Source organism: Megascapheus bottae, chromosome 8, assembly GCF_031878675.1.
Source record: "Megascapheus bottae isolate mThoBot1 chromosome 8, mThoBot2.hap1, whole genome shotgun sequence".
NCBI lineage: Eukaryota > Metazoa > Chordata > Mammalia > Rodentia > Geomyidae > Megascapheus > Megascapheus bottae.
Window position 1 is genome coordinate 63891330 of NC_143516.1, and position 25519 is coordinate 63916848.

Genomic DNA, 25519 nt, shown 5'->3' on the forward strand with positions numbered 1-25519 from the left:
CTGGGGCTTCGAGGACAGTGAGTATTCAAAGCCCTCCAGCAGCAGTCATGCGAGGAGGAGAACCCTTGACAGAGCGGGAAGACAAACCATCTTCTTTGCAGCCTGTGAGGTGCGTGGTCACCAGCTCAAGCCTGCGTTCCTCGAGATCATCCTAGAACACTTAGCACCGTCCCTCGCTTGTCTTCTTCCAAATGGGAAGATGGCCGGGGGTTACCTTGATGCCCGGGCAATGCGCGAAGAAGGCCTCGGGGCACTGGGAGTGGTAGAGCGCGCCGTGGCCCACGCAGCCCCAGGGCGCACGGATCGTGAGGCTCCCGCAGTTGAACAGGTCTCCGGAGCGGTAGCGGTACTTGGCAGCCTCGTTCACAATCTGCGGAGAGGGGAGAGGGGACAGTCCAGTCCAGCGGGACGGCGCTCCCGTCCCGGGGCCCCAGGCCCCGCCGCTAGCGCGCAGGCACCGCCTGCGGGGCCCCACTCACCTGATCAAACGCGGGGAAAATGTAATCTGCGAACTGAATTTCCGCGATGGCGGTAGCACCGGTGACCGCGATTCCGATCCCGAACCCGACGATTCCTTGTTCGCACAACGGGGTGTTAAAAACTCTATCCTTGCCTTAAAAGAAAGAAAGTCACCTTAATATGGCCAGGGAGCGCCTATAACCGTCAATGGTGGTGGAGTGGACACATTCACAACAGGTGGAGGAATCGGTGGTAAACACCCGGATGCTCGATTTCTATGAAGCAATCTATTTAAATATAAGTACTCGAAACCTGGCAATAAAAAAACAAACGCTGTCGCGTTGGGATGAAAGGAAGCCAAGCTGGAGCTGGAGGTGTGGCTCAAGTGGTTGGGTCGCCTGTCCAGCAGGCCCAAGGCCCTGAGTTCAAACCCCAATGCCACCAAGATGGGGGAGGAGGGAGAGATAAACTCCAACTTCTTAAAAGAAAACATGGTGATGTGGAAAAATTGGAGAGAGAGAGAGAATACACAATTCAAAACCTAACTAAGCTGAATGCCAGTGGCTCACACCTGTATTTCCAGTGTTTCAGGAGGCTGAAATCTGAGGATTATGGTTCAAAGCCAGCCCGGACAGTAAACACTGAAGATTTTTATCCCCAATTAACCATCAAGAAGCTAGAGGTTGTGGCTCAAATGGTAGAGCAGCAGCCTTGAAAGAAAAATGAAACAGCATCCAGGCCAAAGGTCAAGCCTCAGCGCTCTCTTTAATCCTCTCTCTCTCTCTGTCTCTCTCTGTCTCTCTCTCTCTCTGTCTCTCTCTCTCTCTCTCTCACACACACACGCACACACGCGCGCGCGCACACACACACACACACACACACACACACACACACACACACACACACACACAAAAGCTGGATCGAAAGAAAGCAGAGCATTCTACCACTTGAGCCACAGTACCACTTCTGGATTTTTTCCCTTTTGAGTAGTTTATTGGAGAGAAGAGTCTCACCAGGACTTTTCCGTCTAGACTGGCTTCCAAAATCCTCAGATCTCCTGAGGAGCTAGGATTACAGGCATGAGCCACCAGTGCCTGCCTATTCTTGACAACTTTTCAAGAATGCAAATCATACAAAGGATATTATCAGGGCATGGTGGAATTAAGCTAGAAATCTGTGTTGTTGCTTTTTTTAATGTTTAGGATGCTCAGAAAACATTTAGGTTTTCTCAAACACAAGTCTAAATACAGAACAGAAAAGAAATTACAATGCAAATTACAAACTTTTAATTAAATGATGATGAACATCTATATATCCTAACTTACCCGAGTTCTAAAGATAGAAACAAGATTGGATTTGCTGGTGGATGGAATGGAGGATAGAAAAATGGGAAAAGACTTAAAAATGGTGAAGTTTAGGGATCAGAAGTTTGGCCTAGTGGTAGAATGCTTTGCTTAGCATGCACAAAGACCAGGGTTCAATTCCTTGGTACCACATACGTAGAAAAAGCTGAAAGTGGTGCTGAGGCTCAAGTGGTAGAGCTCTAGCGTTGAAAAAATCCAAGAACAGTGCTCAGGCCCTGAGTTCAAGCTCCAGGACTGGCAAAAAAAAAAAAAAAAGATGGTGAAGTTTGGAATACAAGCGACCTGAAAGACCAGGCCTTTATCAATAGGCATGGTGTGTCTGTGGTTAGAAATGGCCAAAGACTGCTGGGTTAAGAATCATCGGTCAGAACTGGCCAGATGCTCACATCGATAATGCTACTCAGAAGGCTGATCTGAGGGTCACCACTCAAACCCAGCCCAGGCAGGAAAGCCTGTGGGACTCTTATCTCCATAAGAAGAAATGGAGTTGTAGCTCAAGATGTAGAGCACCTACCTTGAGAGAAAAGGCTCAGGGACAGTGCCTAGACCTTGAGTATAAGCTTGAACCATGGCACTGGAGTGTATGCACATAGCACGCGCGCGCACACGCACACATACACACACACACACACACACACACACACAGAGTCTGAATTGGAACATATCAAATTTGAGACAGGCTTTTAAGCATTCATGTGGAAATGGCTGGGGGAGATTAAATGAGAACATTTGAGGAATGAGATTTATCAGATGGAACATTCTAAGGGCTGGGTACACAGAGGTCAGGAGAGCAGCCAGCAAAAGGCTAAAATAGAATGTCTTGTAATGAAGAAACAGATGCAAGAGGGATTCCTGCAGCCTTATGAAGGAAACCAAGATGGAAGATGAAAGCAACTTTGTCAAAAGACAAGGACTGGGCCGGGAGTTTGGCCTAGTGGTAGAGTGCTTGCCTAGCATGCACGAAGACCCGGGTTCAATTCCTTGGTACCACATACATAGAAAAAGCCAGAAGAGGTGCTGTGGCTCAAAGTAGAGCTCTAGCCTTGAGAAAGTCCAAGGACAGTGCTCAGGCCCTGAGTTCAAGCCCAGGACTGGCAAAAAAAAAAAAAAGATGAACATGACATTTACTAGGCTTGCTCAAAGTGACTCTATCAATGTTGGGAGACAGCGAGAATCCAAGTAAATACTTACTAGGGTGTAAGAATAGTGCTGGGTGCTGTCAGTGTGTGAAATTGGGGAAGCAAACCTCATAAAGAAATACATCACACCTGGTACTTATAAATTGCCATGTTGAATGGTATAACCACTTAAAGACAACAAATATATAATTCAAAGAAGGAAAGGTGTCACAAATGGGTGCCCCAAGATCTGTACAAACTAGCCAAAGATGGCAGGACACACCTGTATCCCCACCTACTCAAGAGGCATATCCAGGAAGACCACAGCTCTGCACCAGCCAGGCAAAAGGTGTGCAAGTCACCTGTCATCTTCCAGTGGCATGTCTTGACAGATTCTAATTAGAGAGACCCGACACAAACAGCAGCCAGGTCTGGCTAGGGAGCCACATATTTAGAAGTCATTCAAGTTTCATTCATGTTTCATTTCTGCAATCCTGAGATATCAGTTCTTCAGACACAGAAATCACTGCCCACTCAATCATCCCCCTGAATATGAGGCACCACTCATTGGGGAAGGTGCTGGGGAGATGCTGAATAGACAAGTCACAGCTGCAGAAGGCCTTATTGATAAGTTGACATAATCGAGAGCAACCCATTTCCGCCCACCTCCCACGGGACTGGTAATTCTTGAAAGTCTACGATTCCACCAAACTAAGAACAATCCTTGGTGGATAATGAGCACACATTACAGCTACCTCGTGTGGATCCACACTCCTGAAATGCCTGAGCCATCTTCAACAAACAGACCACCTTCTTCTGTACTCCCTGCTGCCTCCGGTTCACAGGAGGCAGAAATCTGAGGATCTCCATTTTAAGCCATCCTGGGCAGAAGTCTGCAAGACTCTTACCTCCAACGAACCAGCAAAGAGCCAGAACTGGAGGTATGGCTCACATGGTAGAACATTAGCTTTGAGCAAAAAAAAAAAAAAAAATGGAAGTATGAGGCCCTAAGTTCAAGGCTGGGTAGTGGCGTATGCATGTGCACACACAAAAAGTAAGAGAGTCAAGAGAAAGGGATAAGGTGCAGCCCTGAAGCCTTGGAGACCCCATGTAAGCACTGACATTTCCTGTGAGCATGAGTCACACGGCAGGTGGGTAGAGAAACAGGAATCTATGGAGCAAAGTCGTGCCACTCTCAGAGTCTCATTTCCACAGATTCCCTCTGGTGGTATTTTGTGCTTGACCTGTAAATAACAAGTGAGGGCAGAGCAAGATTGATCACAGAATCCTGTCATGTTCCCAATACGAGCTGCGTAATAGCAGAGGGGGTGGAGAGAATGTGTAAGACTGGACTCAGTCTAAAAATGGACGAGAGGGGTTACTGGTAAAATGGAAGTGGTGCATGAGTCAGAAATGCTAAGGGTGATTCAAAGCCTTTGGGCCTGAATAATTCAAAGGACAGAGTTACCAATAACGGAGGGGAAATATTATAACTACAAAAAAAGCTGGCTTGAGAAATTCAACAATGTAACTTTGTAGTTACTTGGAGATGAGTCAGGTATTCAGCTAGTAATGAAATTGATGAATATATGAGCTTCACCATAAAGAGCAATATTTTAATGTGGGGGTGAGACCAGGAGGTTAAGACTTAAACAATGGGGTTCAAAGCCAGCCTGGCAGTCTAATTTGAGAGATTCATATTTCTAACAACCAGCCAAAAGCTAGACCTGGAGTGATGACTCAAGTGAAAAAGCACCAGTTATTAGCAAAAAAGTCAAAGAACTTGAAGCCCTAGGTTCAAGCCTCATAATCAGTATATGCACACACGTGAGGTGCACGTGCGCACATGCACACACACACACACACACACACAAACACACCTAGTCACACACAACAGTATTTAATGACAGATAAAAAAAAGCACATACAGAGAAAAGCAGATAGGTAAGGCTGGTCCCACATACTGTAATATTAACACAATGATCCATTGGCAACCTGGAAAAGGAAAAGAAGAGCCAAGAGTATGGAGAAAAAAAACGAGAGAAGGTTCTGCTCTGTGGAGCCAGATGAAGAAGTGTTTGGAGAAGAGGATGACTAACTCATGTCAGCCACTGCTGTAGGAGATGGGAGCTAAGAATCAGATCACTGAGGCGTGGTCAGGACAGTTCCTGAAGAGTGAGGGAGCAAGCAAAAGCTTAATGACCATGACATCAAATGGGAACAATAAATAGTCACAAATACACAGAGAAACTGCCAGAAAGAGGAGGGTGGGGGAGACCATTAAATGGAAAGAAAAACAAGAATCCAGAGAGTCTGCTTGCTTGCTTGCTTGCTTGCTTGCTTGCTTGCTTGCTTGCTTTCTGTCTTTCTTTTTGCCAGTCTTGGGGCTTGAACTCAGGGCCTGAGCACTGTCCTTGGGTTTTCTCAAGGCTAGAACTCTAGCACCTGAACCACAGCACCACTTCCAGCTTTTTCTATGTATGCAGTACCAAGGAATCGAACCCAGGTCTTAGTCCATGCTAGGCAAGCACTCTACCTCTCCCAGCCACACTCCCGGCCCCTCTTTTTTCAAGAATAGGAAAAACAACATTACGTGCAGAGTGATGGAATGACTAGAGAGAAATAGAAAGTAATTGTTTTGAGAAAAGTACTAAACCCAAGTAATAAGGGTTGCATGCAAGAGTGGAGGCAGTGACATTGCACTAAATAGCAAAAATACAGTGAGGCACCTGTGAAGGTGCCTTGTATTCATAACCTGCTTTGTTGCATGGCAATTCCTTTGTACTACTACTTAAAGAAAATATAATGTACCAAAACAATAGCTTTCTCTGAAATGACAGCAACAATGTAGCTTCAGATCTGATCCTGTCTTTAAGGTCTTTCAGCTGGGGTGAGGAGTTCTTTCTCCACTTCACTGAAATCATTCTAAGGAAAAGACTTCCTTTTCAGTTAAAGGTATTAAACAAAGTAGTAGGAGCCAGGCACCTGGGGCTCACACCTGTATTCCCACCTACTCGGAAGGCCAAGGAGGAATCCAGTTCAAAGCCAGCATGGGCAGGAAAGTCTGAAACTCCTGTCTCCAATTAACCACCAAAAAGCCAAGTGTAGTCATAGAAACAAGAAAAATAGCACGACAAGGAACCTCAACTTCCACTCAAAATAAAGAGGCAACAGAACAGTCAACAAAAACCTAGAGGATAATTCTCAAAATGCTCTACAAACACAATTGATAAACATGATGAGTGAAAAGGCGGAAAGCCTGCATGTGGCTATGTGTGAGCATGACAAGGTTAACAGAGGAACTATTTGTAGTTACTTCATCTTTTTGTTTTTCCTCCTGTGGTTTATTTCCCATGGTCACGGTTTCTGATTTTGGTACCCCTGTCTTGTGTATAAGTTTATCCTATTCAAGGAAGAGAGGAGGAATCACAGAAACAGTGGGACAGAATGAACCAATGTAACAGCGATACTCACTAGACACTGTGTTGGAAATGAACTTGACAACTTGGGGGTGGGTAGTGGAGTATGGAGAGGATGCGAGGGAGGGGCTAACACTGTTCAACAAGAAATGTACTCATTACCTGACTTATGTAACTGTAACCCCTCTGTACATCATCATTACAACAATGTTTTCAAAGAATAAATTAGGAGGGAGAGAAAAGGTGACATTGTCTAAAAAGAAATGCACACCTGACCTGACTTATGTAACTGTAACTCCTCTGTACATCGCTTTTATAATAGCAACAAAAATGTTTCTTAAAAAGAATAAACCTAGGATATGGAAACAAGAGCTTTATTTTGTATGATTATTGTTCTTAATGTACTATGGTATTTCTCTTCTCTTTTTCTGCCCATTTGTTACTGTATCTTACTTTGTTACCTGGCATATTGTATATCCATTTATTTGTTTATTTGAAATAGGAAAGGGAAGGGGGAAAACAAGATGATTAGGAGGGGTTGGAGGGAGGAAAATGGGGACAAAAACGTGAGAAATGGTATCAATGTATGAGAAGTAGTGCAACTACTACTATCAGGTAACTATAACCTGTCTATATATTACACTGACAAAGAAGAAGAAGGAGAAGGAGAAGGAGAAGAGGAAGAAGACGAGGAGGGAGGAGGACGAAGAGGAAGAGGGAGGAGGAGGAGGGGGGAGGGGAGAGACGGAGGAGGAGGAGGAGGAGGAGGGGGGGGGGGGAAGTTGGCAGCAGTGGCTCATGCTGGTAATCCTAAATACTCAGGAGGCTGCAATCTGAGGATCAAGGTTCAAAGCCAGCCCAGGCACATAAAGGACCTGAGATTCTTTATCTCCAATTAAACTCTAGAAAATGGAAAGTGGGACTTGGCTCAAGGGTAGGGTAGTAGCCTTGAGCTGAAGAGCTCAGGCACAGTGCCCAGGCTGAGTTCAAGCCCCATGACCCACCAAAAAAAAGAAAGAATAAACTGGCTGCTGCGGATTAATGATCTAGCTAGAAAGTGCTGGATTTCTGCCAGCTAGAACTAAAGATCTCATTGAGAACTTAAAATAATGGAATATTAGAGCACAAATTGATAATGCAAAGCAAAAATAAGAATCACTAAAGAAGTATAATCAATGAGGTACCTGGTATATTATATATTTGTTTATTTGAAAAAGGGAAGGTAAGGGAAAAACAAGATGAGCTGGAAGGGGTGGGGGAAGGAAATATAGGAAAAAAACATGGGAAGTTCAAGAAGTATTGTACCTATTACCTGATGAATGTAACTATAATCCCTCTGTACATCACCCCAACAATAAAAAAGAAAAAAGAAAAAGAAGTAATATGACGAAAAGAATGATATGTATCAAAATACATTATACTTATAAGCTGATCTATTGAATGGAAACCTCTTGGTACAACTCCTTAAGAATAATAAACATATAATTTAAAAAATAAAAAAGAATAAATTTGGGGGCAGGTTAGGTGTTCATCTGCAAGCCCAGCTACTCAGAGGCAGAGATCAGGAGACAAGTGAGAGGCAAGCTTGTATAAGACAATCTGTGTCACCATGTCAACTGTTTCACTGTTCTGGGTGCATGTCTGCTGTGGACAGGGAGGTGTGACAGGAGGATTACAGTCCAAACCCAGCCCAGGCTGGAGACACAATCTCAAAAGTAACAATCAGGAACATAGAAGAGTTGTGTGCATGGCTCAAAAAGAGAGAGCACAATATGAGAAGGGGTATCAATATGTGAGAAGTAATGCACCTTCTACCTGGTGAATATAACTGTAAACCCTGTATTAATTACAATAAAAATATTCAATTTTTAAAAAAGAAAGAGCACAAAGAATATCCTGAATTAAAACATCAATATAAAAGAAAATTACTTTGGAGATTGGAGGTGCTAGAAATGTAGCTCAGTGATAGTGTTTAAACATTGACTTAGCATACTCAAAGCTCTGGGTTCAATCCTTAATATTGAAAAAATGATAATCCATAAATGTTTAAATATCTTTAAAAAGAAAGTATCCAGGGAAAGTATGACATGGAAAAGCAAAGGAAAGGGTAATATTGTGCAAAAAGAATCATACTCTTTACCTAACTTATGAAATAGCAACCTCTTTTTATATTACCTTATTAATAACAATAACATTATACTTCTAAAAACCTAAAAATAAGCCAAGTGCAGATGGCTAATGCCTGTAATTGTAGCTACTAAAGAGTCTGAGATCTGAAGATCATGGTTTGAAGCCAGCCTAGGTAGGAAAGTATGTAAAACTCTTATCTAATATTAAGTCACAGAAAAGGCCAGAAGTGGCACTGTAGATCAAGTGGTAAAGTACTAACCTTGATCAAAAGAAGGTGGGGACAGCACCCAGTTCAAGCCTAAGTTCAAGCCCCAGGGCCTGCAACGCCCCCCCCCCAAAAAAAGAAAAGAAAATTTTGTTTGATTAATTGAAAAAAATGTGCTATTGGGGAAATTCTTTTATTGAGTGAATTTCTCAAGTAAAGAGCATATGGAAAACAATTCTATATTAGTCTTCTTGGTAAAAACAGGAATCCAAAGCATTACCTACAAAGACTTCATGAGGGATAAAAATATGTTCCTTCAGTGTATCAATAAAGGGAAAACCAGGCAGATTCTCAATAAAATAACCTCATCATCCTTAAAACATGGACGGCTATGACATACAAACCCTCAGCCTAATTTTGATTAAGTTCTAAATACTAAGTCCCAGTGACTGTCAATAGAGATTCCTTCCTTGAACACTTGTTAAACTTGTCATTTAAAATATGATGTAAAAATCCACATTAATAAATTCTTAAAAAAAAAAATATGGACGACATGGAAAAGCAGAAAAATGTGGTAATTACTACTTACAAAATCTCCTCGCACCATGAAAAGCCTTCACACCAGCCCTCCAGTCTTCAAATGAGCAGTCTTAATTATTTAAGTGGTGTGCACAGTACCACGGACAAGCATGGCACCCTGAATTTTTTTTCTACTGGAAATCCACTAGAAAAAAAAAAAATTATTGAACCGGGTGAAGGCCGTCCAGCGCGCCGGGCCCCAGGACGGGTCTGGAAAGCTCCCCGCTGTGTGTTGAGAGGCGCTCCAATGGCTTGTGTTCCCAAAGCTAGGGACATGGTTCAGCCAGCGCCCCAGGGGCTTCCCTGGGAGAGCTGAGGCTCAAGGGATATGCCTTGGGCGGAACCGCCACAAAGTCCTCTAGGAAAGGGCCGCTGGGAGCATCTAGGACGGGGTTAGGAGTTAGGCGCCAGGGCCAGAACACAGGCTTCTGCCTGAAGCTACCAGGCCTGGGCAGAGCACGGGTGCGTTCCTGAATGGACCCCCAGACATTCAGAATTAGAGTCCCCACCGCTTGTGGAGTTGGCTGCCAAAGGCACTCTAGACTGCGGGAGGAGGGAACCCTGACTATCGCTGCTGCTGCTCCTGCAACCGAGAAACAGTGCGTTTGCAACTCCCCGAGCCATGACTAGGGCGGCGAGTGAGAATGACACGGCATCTGCACAGATGTGGCAGAGATCGAAATAAGGTGTCCATGTAATAAGGGGTCTAGGCTCACCCCAACACGCACGTAGTCTCGTGCAAAAGAGGGGAACCAAACGAAAATCTTAAATCTGAACTGTGGAACAAACTACCAGGCTTCTAGCTTTTCCACATCAATGCAAAATTAGGCGATCTCAGGATGCCTGCCAGGCAGGTTGAAAACTAAGGAGCCCCAAGCCTGTAGGGTGCAGAGTGGCCCAGCCTCCCTGTAGATCAGATGTAGAATCCCATTTCCTGAGGCTGCATCACATTCTGGACGTTCCCGGTCCTGTAATCTTCCACTTAATTCTATGTTCTCACCTGACCTAACTCTTTCCGGACAAGGTTTTCCATTAATAGGTGAACGTAGATACTCAGGGGTTTTAAATAAAACTGTATGGAAAAGGGGGAAAAAATTCGTTCCTATATGTTGGTCGCTCAATTCACAAATGCCAAAACATATCAAATTAGACCTTAATTATCTGGCACCCCAGCCACAGATATAAAATAATTTTTCAACATGTAATCCAAATGCAATAAGTCTTTGTAGACAATGTCCTAAAATTCCCTCAGATGCTTCTCCAAAAAGCTAAGGCAAATAAGATAGTTTAAACTTTCAGTCTGTGACCTCGTTACCAACCACGAACAAAAATGAAAATCCTCTTTAAAAACAAAGTGATAAAAAAAAAATGGCCAAAGACTTAATTAAGAACATGTTTTGAAAAACCTTGCTTCCTTCAATTTTTGACCCAGTCATTAACTACGCAGCAAAAGAGCACTTTTGCTCAATAGAAATGTCTATACTTCTAATCTCTAAAGGCAGTGTAAACACTGCAAAACCAATCACGGTGTAAGCTTATTTTTATACAATCTACTTCTATGAAAAATGAGTGGGCCAGCTGTGATAACGCATGTCTGTAATCCCAGCATTTTCAAGGTTGAGGAGGGAGGACCTTGAGTTCAAGATCACACTAGATAACATAAAGACTCAAAGTAAGTGACTTTTTTTTAAAGTTATTCAGAGAAGTTTCAACTCGATCTGTCAATTTATGAGTATGATGCATCTTGAATCATGTCACTCTTTCTTCCATCATTCTCTACCCAACTCTCAAAAACACTAATTGAAAGGACCTCCAGGATATCGAAACAAAAGCCATATAATGAATGATTGTTGTCCTTAATGTACTATGTTGTCTCTCATCTCCTTTGCTGTCCCTTGGTTATCTCATATTGTTACAGTATCTCACTTTGTTATCTGATATATTGAATTTATTTGTATTTGGATATTTGAAATTTGATAGGGAAGGGGGGAAAACCAAGACGGGTGGGGGATGTGGGGGGGGAGGGAAATGGGTACCAAGACATGTGAAAGGGTATCAATGTATGTGAATTAATGCACCTTCTATCTGGCAAATATCATGTAACCCTTTTACTAATTACAATAAAAAATGCAAAAAAAACCACATTTTTAAAGGGACAGAAGTTAGGGAAAGGGAAATAAGTAGTTATAAAAGATATAAAGAAAAGTTAAGTCTTTGAAATCAATTTGGAAGCATAGAAATCTCCAGTTCTAAGATTTTATCAGTCTTACAGTTAGGCAAGAAAGCTTGGTAATGACACCATTAACCAAAAGAGAAGGGGAAAAAAAGGGAGCTGCTGGGTACCCGTGGTTTCCACTGCTGAGTAACACTAATTACTCGGGAGTCCGAAATTTGAGGATATGGTTCAAAGTAAGCTCCACAGGAACGTCTATGAAACTCTTATTTCCAACTAATCCACAAATGAAAGCCTGAAGTGAAGCCATGGTTCAAGTGGTAGAGTGCTAGCCTGGGGTAAAAAAAGATAAAGAACAGAACCCAGGCTTGAGTTCAAGACTCAGTAATGGCAAACACACACACACACACACACACACACACACACACACACACACACACACACACTAGTTGATATAAACTTCTTTTGCCCATTTGTACATTATGTACTTGACTGTTTACAAGACCAATATACACATGATATAGAGATAAATGAGACCATGACTGTCTGCAAGCAGCTTACAATGTGCCAGGGACAGAAGTCACATGTACACAGAATGTGAAACATTACAGACCATGGGAAGAGGACTCAGGGCCATGATCAGGTTGATCAGGACTCACCTGATCCAGGATGAAGGGAATCTTTTTCAGCTTGGAAGAATGAGAGTTTCAGGAAAGACAAGGCACTGAGGAATGGGCTGATGTGTGACAGGCCCAGGCACAAGAGGGATCTAAAGTCACAGAGCAGGAATGAAAGTGCAAATTTACAGCCGGGCATGAACCAGGAAGGCTAGAGAGACAGGGGAGTAGAAACAGAACTGGAAGTTTGCTGCAGGGCGTTTGCTATGGGGTCACTTCCTAGTCCAGCAATTAAAAGTTTGGACTCTGGCAACAGATGTGGTTATTCTAATTAAAATATATTATATGTGAAATCCCTTGGTGAAACACATTGGCACAATTAATATACACTAAAAAGCAAAACAAAGGAGAGTCAAACAGACTGTACTGGGGAGCAAGGTACTATCAGGAGACAATACAGTGAATGAGAGTGAGTATGGGTGGAATAGTTGCCATGAATGCAGGAAAATAAAACAATGAAATAATTTTAGAGGGGGAAGTAAGAGATACGAAGATGCAGAGAAGCAGAGATGTTGATGGGTATAATTGTGCATATGTGGAAATGTCACCATGACACTCCATTGTATAACAAATAGTTGCTAATAGATTAGGCACTGCTGGCTCAAGCTTGTAATCCTAGCAACTCAGGAGGCTGAGATCTGAGGATCTCAATTTGAAGGCAGCCAGGGTAGGAAGGTAGGTAGGGTTCTATTTTTCCCAGTCCTGGGGCTTGGATTCAAGGCCTGGGCACTGTCCTTGAGTTTTCCTGAAGCTTAGTGCTCTACCACTTAAGCCACTTCAGCACCACTTCTGGCTTTCCTATGTATGTGGTACCAAGGAATCGAACCTGAGGCTTTGTGCATGCTAGGCAAGCACTCTACCACTAGGCCACACTCCTGGCCCTCAGTAGGGCTCTTATCTCCAATTAAGCACAAAAAGCCAGAAGTAGCAAAATAAATAAATGTAAAAAAGAAAATCTATTTGATCTCTTTTTTTTTTGGGGGGGGGGGGAACAGGCCTGCAGCTCAGTGGTAGGGTACTTACCAACCATGTATAAAGCCCTACCTTTGATTGCTGGCACCAAAACAACTATTTTTTTCTAAAAACCCTTAGGTTCAAATGTAGAGAAATATACACTAATTAAAAACATAATTTCTCAAATAAATAATGTATACATAGCTGATGCTGAATAAACAGATTCCAAAAAAATGAACACAGAAAGCACTCTGAATAAACGTATAACTACTTCATGTGGTTGAATACAACCAAAACTGTCTTTCCATAAACTTGAGAGGCGTATTTTCATTATCCTTGTGATGGCAGCTGGAATTTAAGGATGATCCATCCACATTTTTCTTTTTAATCTTCCTTCATTTATATGGAAATGAGAATGTTTCCTAAACATATCTGTACCCAGTATCTACGTCAACAGCAGAGCTCGAAGCACACAAATTCCCCCAGCTGATCCGACTAGAAAGAAAAACATGGGGCCAGCAGCCCCTCAAACACCGTGCGTCATCCACCACGCAGCGTCAATGCCCATTAACCTGGCTGGCTTGATAAACAGTCCACATCTCTCTATCCAAACAGGTTGGTGCCCTTTTCTCAGAAGCAAAAGGAACATGACAAAGGAGCAGGAAAAATAAATGAGCTTTCCCCTTTGTAAACAGGAGGTTGACAGTAACTCAATTCTACATCCAAACTGAAAGCTATTAATAAGTTAGAGCTTAAGACAATGAAGAATCCAGTAAACAAGATCCTCAAGTCCATCTGCTGTTTTGAAAGTGTCTGTCAGTCAGGCTCACCTGGACCAGTCAAGGCCTACCTACGTGCAGAGCACACAAACAAGTTGATGCAAATGCCCTCAAAGAGGTAATATTTACTCAAAAAAAAAAAAAAAAACCTAATAGGATTTGAAGAAACAAATTACATCATTCTCCTCTAAATCTGAAGTGCTTTTTAATTTTTATAGCATCATCATTTCCTATGCTAGTTCCAGATAGTTCTTCCTCTACAATAAAAATCAACAGATTCTGGGGCCGGGAGTTGGGCCTAGTGGTAGAGTGCTTGCCTAGCATGCACCAAAACCAGGGTTCAATCTCTCGGTACCACATACATAGAAAAAAGTCAGAAGTGGTGCTGAGGCTCAAGTGGTAGAGTTCTAGCCTTGAGAAAGTCCAAAGACAGTGCTCAGGCCCTGAGCTCAAGCCCACGACAGGCAAAAAACAAAAACAAAGCAAATCAAAAAGAAAAAAAAAAAAAACCCAACAGATTCTACACATTACTGCAACCTAATTACTTCTGTACATCACTCTCTGGTACCCACTTCAATGTACAACAGATGCAGGACCAGAAAATGCACCAATAGAATTTATCAAAAAGTAGAAAGTGCCTGGTAGAGACAATTTATCATGACAGTAATTCCATTAGTGCATCTAACTCCTAATATTCCACTGGGTAGAAAACCTGACTGGCTCATACTAATTTTAGGTAAAATACATGTGGATTCATGTGTATACACACACACACACACACACATGTATCACCCAGCCAATGGCTAACAACCTCATTCAGAACAGTGTTATATAACACAGTGATATCTCAAACACTAATGACAGATTTCAGCTCAGTTAAATAGCTAGGACATAATCAAATGCTAAGAATTAAGGTACATAAAAGGAGTCCTGAGCAATCAAAAATATGCCAAAGTTGATCTTGTATCCATACTGGGAAGAATTCCCTTCACCCTCACTCACAGCAACCTTAGAAAATTCCATGAGTAGGTAATGGCAAAATGCAGTACACTTCCTACCTCCACTGGAGGAGTTGTCACCTTATGTCCTGTATTCCTATGAATCACTAACATCTGGCTTCGATTCTGCCATCATTCATTCATGCTTGGTGTTGGGCACCGTTGTGGGCATCTTAGGAGCTCTGCATGGCCTCCGTTAAAACACGGTGGAAAACAAAGGCCATGTGCGATAGAGGCACTACAGAGACCCAGGGGGTTGAGGAGATGCTCAACTGAGGAGATGAGGGCTGGGAGGCAAATGCACAGGTGTGGAGACAGGGCTGGGCAGGAGCAGAGGGGGGACTTTCAGAGGACAGGAAGAGGGCAAGGAAGGTGGGAGGAGTGGGAGTAATGGCGGGGACTGTGGCTATACTCCATGGCAGGGCAAAGGTGGAAGCTGCAGGAAAAGTGTGGAAGCAGAGCACTTCAGATGCAAACCACTGGGCTTAGAAAACTGAAATATGGAGCAGAATTTCTGAAGGAAGGAAGTATTGATTATACTGTTGTAGTATTAATTATATTCACCAGGGAAAATTAATCTTACCAATATATGTAATATAGACTAGACTAGGAGAGTGGAAGTCAAGCATCCTACAACCCAATCAAAAGTGAGGGTGGAGGGACAACGTGAACAAACGCATTATGTTGAAAATGAACTGAACATGGGTGGAGGTGGGAGGGAAAAACAGGGAGTGACACTGTTTCCCCCCACACAAATGTACTCTTTACCTAACTTATATTACTGTAATCCTTCTGTACATCACCCTTACAATGGAGATAAGGGTATGAGTCTGGTGGTACTTGTCTGTAATTCCAGCAATTGAGAGGCTGAGGCAGGAAGATTTTAAGTTCAAGGGCAGCCTGAACTACATGGCAAGACCCTAGGGAAGGGGAGGGGAGAGGAGGAGAAGGGAGGGGAGGGGAGGGAAGGGAAGGAATTATTTCATTGGCCATAGGGAAAAGAATGAGAGAACATTCACAATAAGACCTACCAAACTTGCAATGTTTTAAGTTAATGCATAAGCAAGCTTCAAGAAGCAAGCACAGCTTGAAAATCACCATACAGAAGAAAATGCAAGTAGAAACCATTCCACATCAACCTCAAACTAATAAACATATGCAAGTGGATATGTTTCATCTGAAATAAAATACAGGGATACTATTTCAAGTGTCAGATCCATTTCTAAACAAAAGATCAGGGGAATTCCAGAAACTATCATAATGTATCTTATTTGGCCCAAATTAGATGGCTAGCTAAAATAAACTGGTTACCCAATTTACCTCAGTGTTCCAAAATGCAAGGAATATATATTTACTCTACATGCTATAACCCAAGTTGGTCATATCTCCTTGAAGTCTTCATTTTTTCATTTATTTCTGGCCTCATGTTTCCATACTAATTGCTCTTACTTAGACCAACAAGTAGTCATTTACCTTCTTAAAACAAGCCAATGGAAATGATTGAGTCTATCTCTCAGTTCACATTTTTTCCCTCAGTAGATCCTCTCTTCTCCACTGGCTTCAATTTTCTTTTTTCCTACCAGTCCTGGGGCTTGAAGTCAAGGCCTGTGTGCAGTCCCTGAGCTTCTTTTGCTCAAGGCTACTGCTCTGCCACTTAAGCCACAACTCCACCTCCAGCTTTTTTTTTTATATCTTATTAGAAATAAGAGTCTCGTACCTGCCCAGGGTAGCTTTGAACCCTGATCCTCAGATCCCAGCCTCCTCTGCTGCTGGATGGTAATGGCTCACACCTGGCCTCAACTTTTAAAGAAGCAAGGTCCTGCTAGCTCTCCATAGCTAGCTCTTCCTCCCTGGCCTGCTCCTCTCCTGGCTTGTCTTCCCCAAACCCCAGATCTGACTCTCAGAGGCTTCCATGTCTCCTCACTCACGCGTGGAATCAGTCCACAAGGAAGGCTGGAGAAGTAAAAGCTCTTTGGGTCCCACCTGACCCTAGCAAATCCACAATCCTGGTCGTGAGTTCCAGGAATCTGTGACCTAACGAATTTTCCAGGGAATTCTTTTTGTTGATGGTGGTGGTGGTTTTGGGACTTGAACTCTGGGCCTGGATGCTGTCCCTGAGCGGTTCAGCTCAAGAATACCACCCTACCCTTGAGCCTCAGCATCACTTCCGGTTTTCTGGTGGTAAATTGGAGATAAGAGCCTCATGTTCTTTAGTGCCCAGGCTGGCTTTGAACCACGATCCTTAGATCTCAGCCCCCTGAGTAGCTAGGATTACAGGTGTGAGCCACTGCGCCCAGCTCTTCCAGGGAGTCCTGGTCCTGGCCATCTCGTCGTGAAGCTCTCAGCCTTCCAAGTCGGTTCCTCCACATACTACAACTATGGACTGAGTTACTAATTTCAGCAGGCACTCCTCCCTTTCCATGACAGCACTCAAAATACATGAGCCTTTTTAAACTGAAAAAATTACAAGACGTCAAATGCTAAATGCCATACATTCTATTACTTGAATTGGTACCAAAAAAATTTGTAAAGCTAGCCAACAACTTTTCATGTTTACTTACTGAGCATGTATATCACATAAAACCACCCCCTCACAATGAAGAATATTACTGATCAGCTTCTAAAATATATCCACAGTGTTAGGTTTAATCACAGAAAAGTGATGACTCAACCTCATGTTCATCAGAAAACCTTTGAGAAAGTTCTTAAGCTCTTCGTGCTCAGTTTCTATATCTGTTAACCTGGGATAATGAGAGAAGTAACTTCATAGAATTGTGAGGAGTAGGTGAGTTGCTGGAAAGTTTTTTACGCACATGTGTGTGCATGGTCTTGAACTCATAGGCTGTTCCTGAGCTTTTTTGCTCAAGGCTAGCAATGTACCACTTGAGCCACAGCTCCACTTCTGGGTTTTTTGATAGTTCACTGGAGATAAGAATCTCACAAACTTCCTGCCCAAGTGAGCTTCAAACAGTGCTCCTCAGATCTCAGCCTCATTAGCAGTAGACTTATAGGTGTGAGTCTGTATATGTAAAGTTCAGACTGTGCAGGCTTGTGAAAACCCACTGTCAGGATTTTCTCGTAGTGTTACCATCACCCTCATTATCATTATGGATACTATCACACAACATACCATGAAAGCATAGATCCTACTGCCAACTGTCCCAGGACTCACACCCCGCTCCTCTATAAGGACAGAACCCCAGAAGAAGGCATTTCCCAGCCCCCACGCAACTAGCTTCTACAGAGTTATCTCAGGATTCTGCAGAAGAGACCGGAGGCCTTTTTTCAAAGACTTTCAACCGATACTCCTTATTCTGGAACCTCACTCCTTTCATCCCCCTTCTCAGAAGTGCCTGATCCTGCCAACTCCTGGATCCCCAGGCAATTCCATGACTGAAACCAGGATAGTTCTTGGCTACCCATCATGGATTGACTATTTCCCCAAGCCTGATAAGCCGTCAACCTTCCAGCTTCCAGCACTTTCTTAAAGTTGTCCCCAATCCCATTGTTCCCACTTATGTAGCTTTAGGGGTGTGTGTGTGTGTGTGTGTGTGTGTGTGTGTACTTATGTAGCTTTAGGGGTGTATGTGTGAGTGTGTGTACACACGTTTGTACATGCACACACATGCTATGCCAACACCTGGACTTGAACTCACAGCCTGGGAACTGACCCTTAGTATTTTCACTCACTGAACAACCCTTCCACTTCCAGCTTTTGGTGAATAACTGGAGACAAGAATCTCACGATTTTCCTGTCTGGTCTGGCTTCAAACCATGACCCTCTGAATAACCAGGACTGCAAGCATGAGCTACAAGCCAGAAGTGGGTTTTAGAAGGAGGAGCCCCTGACATTTTAGTGGGATTTAGAGAAGGAGCAGAATTAGATATAGCCATTCAATGATGTCCATTTTCCAGAAGTCTCGGTGCCTTTTTTCAATTCAAAACTGAGTGTACCATTTTAATTCACTCTCTGTTCTTTTAAATTCTGAACTACATGAAGGCAACAAAATTTCCTGGCATTTCTTACATCATTTTATATGGTTATTTCAATCCTGCACTATTTTACTTCTTAGGTAATCTTGCTTTGGCCTATCCAGTATACCAGAATTTCCTTGAAGGCAGAAACAACATCTTAAAATTTTTAGGACCTACTAGAGCAGTATTTCTCACTCTTGGCTGTACATTTGAATAGCCTTGGGATCTTTTAAACTCTAATACTATGGCCACACCCAATACCCAGAACCCAGAATCTCTAAGGAAAATGTAAACATCAGGGATATTGTATAGGAGCCAGGTAGGAAGCAGAGCTGAAGAGCAAGATAGCTGTCTGGATACTGACTTTGAATATTTATCCCATATCGATGCTCACACAATGGTAAGGTCTCCATGTTCCAACAGTAGAGTGACCAAGTTCTTGATCCTAATAAACTGGTTTCAAACCAGAAAAAGAACCTGAGTAATCCCAGAACATAATCAATAGAATAGGTAAAGTTCCATGGTGTTTCTTTCTCAGTATAAAACAATTCTGCACCATTACCTACCTCCTCCGGATACCCATCTTTCAACATGACCATGCTAAGTCAATGCCAGCCTTTTTCTGAGGAGTGTACTCAGTCCATCACTAATTGGCTCAGTGCTTTCAGGCACTTGGCCAAGCAATGGTAGCACATGCTTGGCAGGAACTAGGGCTATTTTGAGTAGCCACCTACCAGTTCTGCAGAAGCTATAAAACTGACCAAATAAACAAAACTGATAGTTGCCAGGCAGCAGAGCTCCAGAATATCCACACAAAGGGAGTTTAGAGAATCACCTCTGATGGGAATCTGCTTTGCTCTCATAACTCAATGTTGCTATGGCCCACAGACCATGCTCCCTGGGGCAGCTTTTCCAGGCAATCTCCTTATCTGAAGGTGTAGAGTCTCCTGCCACAACTCAAAAACATCACAAACCCAAAACAGGGCCTCTGCTACAACTGTAATGACAGGACAGATCCAAAGCTCTCATAAGCAACTATAGTGAAACCCTAAAACCCCCACACTCCTCACTCCTTGCATCTTCAACTCTGTTTGGTGCTAACTGACCACCACCCCCCATCCCCAGCCCTTGGTGATGCTTAAATCCTAACCTGATTTGTTGAGGCCTCTGACTCTGTCTTCTTTCCTTTTGTCCTAACAATCTTTAGCTAGAAAGGAAAGCCAGAGAGATGGGTTAGTTTCACATCATCATGGCAGGTCTGTTGTCTCTCCTTGGACTTGAGGAAGACACAGGTGATTTGGGAGAGAGGACAAAGGTTAAAGTCTCCTCAAGTTGCCATGGAACTGCAGTGTTGGGGAGGCAGGGACATGGATCCACATGGCACAGGGCACTGAACCAGATAGAAACCTCTTCATCACACTTTGCTTTGGGCTGTGCATCAGGAAATGGACATCTAATTTTCATCATGGATGTATAATGACCAGAAGAGGATAAACATGATAAGATATTAACCAACTGTTAGTCACCCCTGACCAGTCCCCTGAAGAGGGACACCACAAGAGAAAACAGATTCCACTCAGTCTGGAAGCAAGTGAAGAGGTCTAAAACTAACTACAGGAACCAATCCTTCCACAGCCACGCAGAAAGCAGAGGCGGTTGACCTCAGAAGGGGACCTGCAAAGATAAAGCTGAGAGAGGAAAGCCCGATACAGCAGGCTTTTTTCCCAATGAAAGCAATGTAGATGACGTACAACATCTCAAAATGAATCAAGCTCTGTGAGCTTGTGCTTTTTCCTGGATCACGGGGACTGTTCTAGGGGAGATGGGAAAGAGACACAAATGATGACAACACTGGCTCTATACTGCACAGGAAAAACCTGGCAAAATAAATATTGACCAGTGATCAGTAGGCCGGAAGAACTAAGGTAGCAAGCTTTTCTCCTTGTGTAGACAGAATCACATACCAAGAACAGAGTGCAAACAACCTTGGATGAATAAGCACAGAAGAATTTAAAGCTAAATGGCCCATGGGCAGACAGAATCTTTACTTGACAAAAGAAAAAGTGAACTCAGTGTGGTGGGCCAATACTCCCAGAATTTAGAAGGCTGAAGCAGGAGGAACCACAGCAATCTATAGCTTTAGCTAAAGACTGAAACCCTGTCCCCCTCATACAAGTAATCCATCAATAAGGAAAGGAGAAGGAGGGAAGGAAGGAAGGAAGGAAGGGAGAAGTAAGGAAAGGGGAAGAAGGAAAGGAAGGGAGAGAGAGAAAGGCAGAGAAAAGTACCTTCTTCAGGCAAATTACTGAATTGTATAAATAGGACTTGGGAAATTTATAAACTATGGAATTTTCCTCTTTAATGGGTTTATTTCATTTCACAATCTTTATTTCTTCCTTTCATAAAAAGAATTGAGAGGTTTCTGTTTAGTTTCCTTCTGCATTTTGAAGACCTTCTACTTTAAAAAAGAAATTAAAATTAAAAAAAAAATGCTATCAGCAGCCAGTGGCTCATGCCTCTAATCCTGTCTACTCAAGAAGGTGAGATCTGAAGATCAAAGTTTGAAACTAGCCCAGGCAGAAAAGTCTGTGAAACTCTTACTTCTCAAAAGGCCAGAAGAGGAGCTGTGTGTAGCTCAAGTGGTAGAATGCTGTTAGCTGTGAGCAAAAGAAGTTTAGGGGCAGTGTACAGGCCCTGTTCAATCCCCAGGATCATCACAAAAAGAAAAAGGGTGGGGGGGCCGGGAGTTTGGCTTGGCCTAGTGGTAGAGTGCTTGCCTACCATGCACGAAGACCCAGGTTCGATTCCTCGGCACACATACATAGAAAAAAGCCAGAAGTGGTGCTGAGGCTCAAGTGGTAGAGCTCTAGCCTCGAGAAAGCCCAAGGACAGTGCTCAGGCTCTGAGCTCAAGCCCAGGACTGGCAAAAAAAAAAATACTCCCTGGATACTGATGGCTCAGGCCACAGCTCAAAACTTACCCAGACAGAAAAGTCAGCAAGACAATTTCCAACTAACCAGCAAAAAGTCAGAAAGAGGGATTGACTAAAGAGGCAGAGTACTAGCCTTGAGCAAACATCAAGCAGGAGTGCCAGCCCCAGTACCAGCACAAATGCATGTGCACACAATGAGTGCACACACCCGCACACACACTCACACACACAGCCTTAACTTCAATGGATCAAAGATTCGATTAATTCATTAAGAATGTAATTCTAAGTTCTGAGTATACCCTTTTAGCTCAGAAACAAATCTCTTTGTTTCTGCTTGCCTCTATTCTGGCAAGGACCAGAAAAGAGGAAAAGATGGGTTAAATGAATAGTCTGCCCAGAAACTGAAAAGAAATTCCTTATTACTAAAGACATGAGTTTCCAGGGGCCAACACTCACTACAGAACACGAATTCTTTGGCTAACTGACTGCTGGCAGGATGCCCGGCTCTCGGCTGGGCGCCAAAGGACCTGTGGGAAAGGGTGGCAGCCAGCCAGGGAGAAGGTCACGCACTCCACTGCTAATGCCGCCTTTGGGTGCAGCCACTCACCAGGAAACAGAAAACTGTGGGTCCAACAAGCTTCCCGAGAGACTTCTTAGCACGTAATAGTTGCCAATCTTTACCTAACCGACTCTTCATCAACGCTGCCAATCAAAGCAAATGAGCAATGTATGTGTGCTCGGGTCCTGTAGGACGGCTCTGTGGCCGACCCTTCAGGAACTATCTGCAATGACGTGAATGCCGTCCATACCGGCTACCTCTACTTCTCCCTAAGGGGTTGAGCGAGTATAATTAGTATATGATTTTATGCTTGTGTTAAAGGCACAAAGCAGTGAAATTCCAACTTAGAACGAGAGGCACAGAGTATCTGGCCATCTAATAACCTGCACACTGGAGGTGGATTCCGGAGAAGGAGGGTGACTTCATAACTGAAACTTCTGGAAGGAAGGACATCTCTAGAAGCAAAGGCACTGCAGGATGAACCTCAGCAGATCCTGCCATCTGCCTCAAGTTGAACACAATATGATGGGACAGTGAGAGAACGCAGTCATGAGGGTTAGTGTACACGCTCAAATGGCGCTAGGTCATGGAGGGCAGGGATGGGGCTGGGAGAGATGGAGAGGAGATGAAGGGGTGATCACTGTACTCACATACTGACGTGCTGAATTGGGCTTCCTTTGTGCAATTACTGAAAGATAATTTTTAAATTATATAAATTAAAACTTCTAATTGAAATAACGGCCATAAAAACATTTTTAATTTAAAAAAAAAGTTTAAAAACAGGATGGGAGAATCCAGATATCACCAGACATGACAGACCAATCTCAACTGTTCTATACAAATCATTGTACTGACCACCTGCTAGCCCCAATATCTTAGGAAATCTCAGTTTGGTAGAATTAAGGATAGCCTTTACTAGCTACTTTTCTTTTTTCGTTTTCAAGAACTGGATACCCAGGTAAGTTGTCAAGGAATGCTGAGAACTGACACAAGGAACACACAATGCTACTGCAAGAACCTCCTGCCACTAACCTAATCTACACTACTCTTTGAATCTCCAAAGTAGCACTGACAGTGAATCCACTTTGGATTTTACTGCCATGATGTTTCTTTAATAACAACAACAACAACAAGGAGCTGGTGCCAGTGGCTCACACCTGTGATGCTAGCCACTCAAGAAGTTAAGATCTGATGATCAGTTCAAAGCTTCGGAAAAGTCCAGGAGACCCTTATCTCAAATAAACTACCCAAAGTTGGTACTAGTACTAGCCTTGAGCGAGAGGCTTGGGGACAACACCTAGATCCTGAGTTCAAGCCCCAGAACCAGTGCATGCACACACGCATGCATGCACGCACGCACACACGCGCACACACACACGAAAACAATTGTGACAAAAGTGATAAACACAACAGCAACAATTTTTGACTCACCAAAGCCAATATCAGAACATGAAAATCAAAAGGATAAAGACTAAAGAATGGGCCAGGCACTAGAAGCTCACATCTTCTTTCTCTTTTTCACCAGTCCTGGTACTCGAAATCAGGGTCTGAGCATTGTCCTTGGGCTTTCTCAAGGCTAGCTCTCTACCACCTGAGACACTGCACCACTTCCAGCTTTTCCTGTGTATGTGGTACTAAGGAATCAACCCCAGGGCTTCATGCATGTTAGGCAAGCACTCTACCACTAGGCCACACTTCCTGTGTGCTCAGATCATTAATTCTAGCGATGTGGGAGGTGGAGATAGAGGTGATCACAGTTGGAAAGAAACTGTGAAGCTCTGTCCTCAAGAGAATTCTGGGAGTGGGAGCATTCAATCTGAGCATTTACCACCTACTCTGAGTATCACTCTCTCATTGACCATTTTAGTGAATGTAGTTTGGTATGGAAGAGTTCTCCAAAGTTTAATAGACCTTTAATTTGTATTTGTTTACGTTCAACTTAGTTTGGACGTCTGGCTGGTTTGTGGTACTGGCAAAGCATTAAGAAGGCAAGGGCAATTCCGCCAAGTGACATCCCACTCTTCAATGTTAATGCTCATATTAACTACATACCAATAGAAATTTAAGTTTTATGTACCCATTCTCCTACAATCTATGACTGCAATGGGAACTGTAAGGATAGGGGGAAAAAAACAGCCTTATATTTGAATCAAATACATAGCAATAATTACTACATAAAAAGTAAAGAAATCAAAAAAAAAGTAATCACTAGCCTCGATGAGCAAAAATTAGATAACTGTAAGAAATAAAATTATTATAAATGCTCAGGTACCAGTGGCTCATTCCTGCAATCAATCCTAACTACTTAGGAGGTTGAGAAGTTGATATCTAAAGATCATGGTTCAAAGCCAAACCGGGCAAGAAAATCCATGAGACTCTTTTGTTTTGTTTTTTTGGTTGGTTGTGGGACTTGAACTCTGGGCCTGGGTGCTGTCCCTGAGCTCTTCAGCTCAAGGCTACCACCCTACTCCTGGGCCTGGGCGCTGTCCCTGAGCCAGCCTCACATGGAGATAAGGCTCTCATGGACTTTATTGCCCAAGCTGGCTTTGAACTGTGGTCCTCAGCTTCCTGTGTAGCTAGGATTACAAGCATGAGCCACCATACCCAGCTAAGTCCATGACACTCTTAGCCACCAAAAAAAAAAAAAGAAGAAGAAGAAGAAGAAGAGGAGGAGCTGTTGTTCAAGTGGTGGATTATCAGCCTTCAGAGAAAGAAAAACCCAAGGATGGTACCCAGGCCCTGAGTTCAAGCCCCAAGACTGGCACAAATAAGCAAATAAATAAATTCACTGCATAGTAACTGGAAAAAAATAGTAAATATTAAACAAAAAAGTCTGTTATTATTTTTTTCCAGTTGTAGGGCTTGAACTCAGGGCCTGAGCACTGTCGTTGGACTTTTCTCAAGACTAGAGCTCTACCAGTTGAGCCATAGAACCACTTCCAGCTTTTTTCTATGTATGTGGTACCGAGGAATTGAACTTGGGTCTTTGTGCATGCTAGGCAAGCACTCTACCAACAGGCCAAACTCCCGGCCCCAGCATCTGTTATTATTAAAGCTATTTTTTATTAAAGCTAAATGGAATGAAAAAGGCTTTCAGAAGACTCAGCCCCAGATTCAGGGAGCTGATTCAGCAACATCTCCTCTATGTGGACATGTGACTTATGGTGTATTTGAGAAGAAAAATTTTAAAAAATAAAC

General features: G+C 43.1%; 1 protein-coding gene across 4 annotated transcripts in view; it reads right to left on the minus strand.

Annotated features, from left to right (window-relative positions):
• Bckdhb (branched chain keto acid dehydrogenase E1 subunit beta) overlaps positions 1–25519 on the minus strand; it is a 163823-nt gene that overhangs the window by 126089 nt on the left and 12215 nt on the right. For all 4 annotated transcript variants that reach the window (XM_090338523.1, XM_090338524.1, XM_090338522.1 and 1 more), the window contains 2 exons: positions 480–613; positions 215–370 (listed from right to left, as the gene is read on the minus strand). In XM_090338523.1, coding sequence (XP_090194649.1) covers positions 215–370; positions 480–613 — 290 coding nt within the window. The remainder of the gene's footprint in view (positions 1–214; positions 371–479; positions 614–25519) is intronic.